This window comes from Sinocyclocheilus anshuiensis, unplaced genomic scaffold (genome assembly GCF_001515605.1).
Source record: "Sinocyclocheilus anshuiensis isolate Anshui unplaced genomic scaffold, SAMN03320099.WGS_v1.1 scaffold732, whole genome shotgun sequence".
In the NCBI taxonomy this organism is placed as follows: domain Eukaryota; kingdom Metazoa; phylum Chordata; class Actinopteri; order Cypriniformes; family Cyprinidae; genus Sinocyclocheilus; species Sinocyclocheilus anshuiensis.
The window spans coordinates 136,728-144,200 of NW_015554133.1; the positions used below are offsets into that span (position 1 = coordinate 136,728).

The 7,473-nt window shown below is 37.9% G+C and overlaps 1 protein-coding gene across 1 annotated transcript; it reads right to left on the reverse strand.

Annotated features, from left to right (window-relative positions):
• Positions 1 to 331: 331 nt before the first annotated feature.
• Positions 332 to 3,877, reverse strand: LOC107670341 (zinc finger protein 239-like). The gene is made up of 3 exons (XM_016462918.1): positions 3,593 to 3,877; positions 1,900 to 2,250; positions 332 to 1,759 (listed from the first exon to the last, which is right to left on the reverse strand). Exons 2-3 carry the CDS (start codon positions 2,212 to 2,214, stop codon positions 1,064 to 1,066), a joined length of 1,011 nt encoding a protein of 336 aa, XP_016318404.1. The 5' UTR covers positions 2,215 to 2,250; positions 3,593 to 3,877; the 3' UTR covers positions 332 to 1,063.
• Between the last annotated feature and the right edge of the window lie 3,596 nt (positions 3,878 to 7,473).

Sequence of the window (7,473 nt, forward strand, 5' to 3'; positions counted from 1 at the left end):
TAAAATGTGTACAGTTGAAAATTCATTGTTTCTTTTAAGTTTTCTCTGTAAAAAGAAATAGAAAACTGGTTGTGATTCTGTCACTGATAACACATTCCAAATATGTTGCTGGTTAGATATGATGACCCCCAGGCAGATGTCAGTCACAGATGTTGCCTTGTGTGGCTCTATAACAGCATACGCATAATAATAAACATAAAGTAATATAAATTTAGCAGTAAAATGAAAACAACCACAGAAATTCATTTTAACAATATTTTACTTTTTTATTTTAAATAAATGTTAAACATCTATTTTGTATTAACAGTATAATCAATCATTTTCACGGCATAATACATTGTGGATTATGATAACCCTGCATGAATTGACCAAGCATCTATGTATTGTGGGTTATGTGCAAGCATTTATATATTCTCTGTATTTGTCAGTTGCATGTAGCTGACTGCACACCTATGTAATTACTGTATTACTGAAACATAAATTAAAAAAATGGTGCATTATGAAATGGTTTGTGCATAAGGCTTGGCCCGGTGTGAATGTTTTTCCACATTTTCTGTGCTGATTTCTGCTGAATGGTTATTACATTCTTAGAAGCAAAATGGGCACTTAATGACGGTCCTTTCATTTCCATGGAGCTTTCTGTGGGTTCACATTTTGTGTTTGTCTCAATTCTCTTACATTTTTAGATATAGTATGTGTAGTAGTAAGTTTTAGTATTTTTGATGGGGTTGTGCAAAATTAAGAACTAAAGAATTGGTTCCAAGTAAAGTAACTGTATGCAGTAAAAGTATGCATACAGTATATCTTCAAAGCTGATAAGATATAGAATTGTACCACTTTTTGATAAGATAATTTTTTTTATTTTTTATTAAATTAAGTTAAATGTAAAAAGCTGTGCAAAGGCAAGTTTTTGTACAACTGCCCGTGGTCTATAGGTCTGTATTGTATGCATGCAGAGAATTATCTTTATTATTTTACACAACTAAGAGCAGATGAAAGCATAATTTATATCATACATCACAAATACAGAAAGACATTAAGTGAATGTTATGCCTGTCCATTCTTATGAGCTTTCCATTGTACTCTTAATTTTGGCTCTTGTTTTGGAGCGCGTGTTGACTTCTGACGTCGACGGCGTTGGGGATGCAGCAGTATGCAGCTCAAATGGGGGATCATCTTCCTCTTTTACTTCCTCGTCCTCACATCCGTCCATCTCTGTCTGATGTTTTTTGCAGTGTTTCTCAAAAGTGGACATCTTCACGAAGATTTTGTTGCACACCTTGCAATGGAAGAGCTGCTCTCTGTTTTGTAAGTGCAGTTTGAGCTGCAGATAAGAGGACTGAGCGAAGGCCCCCGAGCACACGCTACAACACAGCATCCCGCTGCCCTGGTGGCTTTTCTCGTGTTGTTTTAGCACGGACACCGACCTGAAGCCCTTGTTGCACGTGGCACAGGTGTACCTTCCCTCGCCCAGCTCCAAAGCCTGATGGCTAAGCAGGTGGGCTGACGTGCGAAAGGCCTTGCCACATTTGTCACACTTAAAAGGGCGCTCACCTGTGTGCAAGCGCAAGTGTATAATAAGTCCGGCCTTTTGCGTAAAAGCCCTTTCACATTGTGTACATTTGAAGGGTTTTTCACCGGTGTGGAGCCTACGATGGGTTTTCAGGTGTGAGGCACGGCCGAAGCACTTATTGCAATCTGGACATTTGAAGGGTTTCTCGCCAGTGTGGATGGTCTTGTGGCGCATAAGTTGGGACGCCTGCATGAACATTTTGGAACTGTGTGGAGCCTACGATGGGTTTTCAGGTGTGAGGCACGGCCGAAGCACTTATTGCAATCTGGGCATTTGAAGGGTTTCTCGCCAGTGTGGATGGTCTTGTGGCGCATAAGTTGGGACGCCTGCATGAACATTTTGGAACATACACTGCATTTGTACTTCCTCTCTCCGGTGTGCGAGCGCAGGTGCAGGGCCAGGTGGGTCGACGAGATGAAGGTCTTGGAGCAAAGCCGGCAGGTATGAGGCTTCTCCCCAGCATGGGTGCGTTTATGTAGAACCAGACGAGAAGAAAGAGTAAAAGACTTGTCACAGTAGGGGCATTTGTAGGGCTTGTCTTCAGTGTGCAGTTGCTGGTGTTTGGTGAGCATGGATATCTGGGCAAAAGATTTGTCGCAAAGGCCACAAGGGTGGGATCGAGGCTTGGAAGAGTGAGACATGTTGGATGACTCAGAGCTGAACAAAAACCATCACACCTAATGACAAAAAACATTAACAAAACATATAGTTTAGTTTGATTATATGCTGTAACAAAAAAAATAAAATGCATAGGAGTATTTGCTTTTATGCCAAATAAATCTATTTTAGTCATTCCACTTTCTATTTTAATGTTTTAATTCAATGTGTCACTTGCTAATTCTTTATAATTATTTATGAAATTGATTCAATTTCTAAATGAAAATTATTTTTACATTTTTTTTCTTTCTTCAGTGTACAGTGACTTCAGCATTTATTACAGGTGCAATTAAAGGGCATCATTGAGTGGCGGTCCATCCAAGGAGGCAAGGATGGCTAAATGTCCACATATTTATTCTAAATAAACATAAAAACAATGGAATATGGATGTTTTAATCAATTATATTACTAATGTAATATAATAATAGATGGACTGGATGCAATATGTCATTTGTTTCTGTCAAAATGCAGCTGGAAAAGGCAAAAAAAAAACTAATAACTAATTAAAGTTAAATATTAACTGACAAATCCTTTCAATCAGCTTGTGGTTAAAGTAAGGACTGATATGATAATATTTTTGCGAGCAAATTGCAAATACATTATCATATGGCCTAGCTAGCAGATATTTTACTAGAGCCTAAATTTTATGCAGGGCTCTTCAAAGGGTGAAATGTATTTTTCCTGGCATTTGATGTCTCAGCTCAAGGTTGGAGAGTGTGTGTGTGTACTGTACTGTCATAGTGATAATGGCTTAACATCCAGAAATTATTAAACATTATTTTTTTTAGCCTAGGCCTCCTTATTTCAAAGTTAGCCAAAATGATTGTTTAAATTTATAAAGGACTTCATAAAGAAAGGGAGAGTATATTACGTCTACACATAGCCTTTCAATCATTTAAATGCTTGTATTGGCCAGTCTTAGCTATTTCTTATATTCGTGTCACACTCAGATTATAACGCGTTAATTATACGTGTATTGTTTATCTAGCAAAACCAGATCATGTTAATATCTTACAAAAACATACTATAACTTTATATTGTCGAGCACAGCAGGTTAGATTTATATTTTACACATCTCCTTCCTGGAAATTTGTCTCGAGGACCGCCACTATCATCAGACACCCAAAACATGTTCAAACAAAGCAAACAATCACAGCTGAGGATGTTCTCGTCGCTATGTAACTGGGCGTGGTGTGTATATGTTCCCTGATGCAGTCTTCACAAGAGACAAGCAGAATGACGCAAGGCTGAATTAAAAAAAGGGAAACATTTTGAGGATAGAACTGAGACAGATTTCCCCCTGCGTGCACCCCGTTCGTGATTATGCAACATCCAAGAGCAATTGCAAACATGCAAACTCACCCCTTTCTCCACCGTTTCCGCCAAAAACATAACTGAAGCTTTTGTTAATATCTCTTAGTTCGCTACATTATTCACTGCATACGACTCGCGTCAAATTGTCTTGTGGTTCTATAGCCTACGCTAAATCAGCACAGATGAACGGTCGTTAATGTAGAATGGCGACATGTAATGCAAGAAGCATTTTCTGTTTTTTGCGAAAATCACACGAACTGACAGCGATGCTATCACTGGTGCTGTACACAAAGGAAAATCAGTTTCTGCCTTTCGTGGAAGCCATAGAGTTGCCTAAGCAGCCTGTCATGCTATCAAAATAAAAGTTGTCTAATGGCAAGAACATTGCTTAGTTATATTTAGGCTACTTATGTAGTTATAAATGCCTTAATATAGGACAAATTTCAGCAAAAATTAACCTACATTTATTAAAGTTATTTTTTGCCACTGTAAATAATAATAGATTAAAATGGAATGTCCTAAGAATTTAAAGGCTTTCATTTAATTTCCTTTTTTTTTTTTTTTTACGTATAACGAGTGACGAGTAGGCCTATAGTATACATGTTCTTTATTATTATTATTATTATTATTTCTGTCCATTTATACAAGTTATTTTCTTTCTATTCTAGTCATTTAGATGTCATCACCCTCCCTCGTCATAGTGTGCTGCTCAGGTTAAATATTAACTAAAAAAAAAAGTTTTATTATTATTATTATTAGCCTATTATTTTTATTTATTTATTTATTTTAAACGGAGCTGAGCTTGCGAATGACTGACACTGATTAAAAGCTGCAGTCTGTAAGTTTTGCCTCTTTGTCGCCATCTCTGTTTGAAAACCTGCAATTGCAGCTGTTTGCGGAATTATCTTGGGTTGTGCTCCGCCACGTCTCCAGCGCGGATTAAGGCTGATTTATACTTCTGCGTCGGACCTACGCCGTAGTTTATACGCCTTTGCCGTGGTACTGCGGGTTACACCAGCAACATGCCCGTGCACACTGCCGACTAGCGGTTTGCATGTGTACTGCACGTTGACGCGGACAGCAACGCAGAAGTATAAATGAAAACTGACGCATAGCATACGGCGTAAAGGCTACAGCGTAGGTCCGACGCAGAAGTATAAAAAAGCCTTTAATCTAATGTTTTGAGGAGTAGCCTATGTGTGTGTGGTTGTCAGTCACCGCACTGGTGTGGATGTTGTACTTCGCAATCACAGATTCTAGCCTACGTCTTGGAATATATGACCCAAATAAGCATTTTCACCGTATATTGTCGCTATAAACGATCCGCCACCTGCAGGATCCTCACATGTGATAGCCTAGTAGCCGGGACAACTTCTTTATGTTTACAGACGTGACGTAATGACGCAGCGGCATGCTCGAATTTCCCGCGAAAACCTACTCGTACCACTCAAATTAGAAAACATTATTATAAACTAACCGTTGTGAATCGGGCTAAAGTAAGGCGACAGTTTTGAACAGTGGCTGGTTATGTACTTGCTCAAATATTGATTTTGGATCATTTTTAACCAAAAAAAAGTTTTAATAATACAAAGTGCCCTAAAGACGCACGCAAGATTTTTGTTTTCGAGTAGGCTATTCCCGTTTTTGGTTTGCAACATCTGATTAAAAGACATTTGTTTCCCCCCAAGGTCATTAATTGAACTTACAGTGAATGGATAGGTTTCATTTTCGCAAAACAGGCTCTTTCCACGCAACAGAAACCTAGAGGATTTGTGCGCACTGGGAGGGTTTAACTGTCTCATTCTAACCACTTTGCTTTCATTCTGCGGATGCGAGTGGAAGCAGCATCATGACCACATAAGGACCATTAAAGGTAGGAGATAACCTCATGAAGACGTTACATTAGTTTGTGAAATGCAATTTTTAGTAATATTATAATATTTCGTTTTGTAATATTATACCAATATAACATCACAATATAACATATTCAGAGTTATTTTCTATTTCATTGTTTGAATGGCTTAACTAAATGTTTGGCTGATGCAAGGCACAAGCAAAATATTACAGCATGCTCCGTTGTACTTCCATTTATGATGAGTTCCTTTCATACAAGTTTGGCTTGCAGTTCCGTGCCCCTCTTTCCTCGAAAAGAGAGACAAAGGAGAGCGGAGCTTTTCCCTTGGAAAAAACGCTCGCAGGGCACGCCAATTGCCCCTTCGGAGGCATCGCGTGCATGCTCTTCGCCCAAACAAATAACGGATAGATCGTGTGTCTTGCTACATGTACTACGTTAAGCTAACTGAGTCTTGTTATAGCACTTGTATATCATTGCTCTTTTGTTGATTTTGATTGCTTCCATTGTCCTATTTTTGGATAAAAGCGTCTGCTAAATGATTAAATGTAAATGTAAATAGTAAAAGAAACTGCATCAAATTTCTGCATTTTGTTGGCAATCGGCGCTCAAGAGCTCGTGACTCTTTAGCTCCTCCCACAGTGCACCTCCACAAGCTCGGCTGTTTTCAGAGAGAATCGTAAAAAACTGTATCTTTCTTTTATGAATATGATAAAACTAAAGACTATTTGGAGATATGAAGGATGCAGTACTACTCTATAGGTACTCAAGATTAACATTAGATTGGGTGAAACTGTGTGTTATGTCCCTTTTAATATTTGTTGGAACCTGCTATACTTTTTTCTTTGATTCTTTGAAAAGTTCAAAAGAACAGCATTTATTCAAAAAGAAGTCTTTCCCATCACTTTTTATCCATTTAACACATCCTTGCTGAATAAAAGTATTAATTTCTTTACGAAAAAGAAAGAAAAAAAATTACTGACCCCAAACTTTTGAATAGTAGTGTATATTGTAACACAAAATAAGACTGTTCTTTTTAACTTTTTATTTATCAAAGAATCCTGAAAAAAATATCACAGGTCCCAAAAAAAAAATATTAAGCAGCACAACTGTTTCCAACATTGATTATAAATCAGCATATTATAATGATTTCTGAAGGATCATGTAACACTGAAGACCTGAGTAATGATGCTGAATATTCAGCTTTGCTTCACAGGAATTATCAGAAATATTAAAATAGAAAACTGTTATGTTAAATTCAGTGTTCGAATTGTGTCAAAGCTCTTGGGGGGGTCCCTCTAAGCATCCATTAAAACCGCCAGTAGGTGACAGCAAGTCACTGTTAAGTGAGTCATTGCGATTGAACCAAATCATTTAAACGGTTGATTCATTCAGGAACTAAACACTAGCTATGTTTCCATCACCCTATTTTAATGCGCATTTTGAAGTATCGCATGAGAAATGAGTGATGGAAACCAATTTCGAATAAAAATCCCTTAATTCGCATAAAAGTTTTTACGCTCGCTTGAGGTGGTTTTTGACTTGTGCGAATGGTTGATGCGTTTCTCAGTTCTCAAACAAATGAAGAACTACATTCGATTTTTATTGACTGATCGCAAGCGCTTATTGCGATAGAAAACACTGTAACGGTTTCCACTGATTAAGAAATATTTTTGTTTGCTTGGATGGTAATATTAGGCCTAACATATTAATAGGGAAGGGGGTCCTTTTGCCCATGTTTTGCCTATGTCACGAAAAGAGGTAAATCCTGCCCTGCTTACACGACGCGTTCCCAATCCACCTCCGAAAGCAATGACCGCATTCATTGTGTTTCGTCTGCTCGCTCTGAAGCGCAAGAAGCGCAAGATCTATGAAAATTATTATATTCAGTGGCTTCTCACACTTTTCTTTGTGATATTTAGTGCTGTTTTTGTTCTCATTGACTTGTCAGATGGAAACGGTGCTTATTCGCAATGTTTTATGCGACATTCTAATTTTGCGCTCAAGTTAAAGTCAAAACTTTGGATGGAAACACGGATAGTGACTTCTGTTTGAGCTGTGCTTCAAGCATGTCTAC

Excerpts from the sequence above, each read along its gene's own strand:
- LOC107670341 (XM_016462918.1), bottom strand. The coding sequence starts at position 2,214 with ATGTCTCACTCTTCCAAGCCTCGATCCCACCCTTGTGGCCTTTGCGAC. Across the intron at positions 1,760-1,899 it reads GTTCCAAAATGTTCATGCAG|GCGTCCCAACTTATGCGCCA; the intron begins GCGTCCCAACTT and ends ATGTTCATGCAG.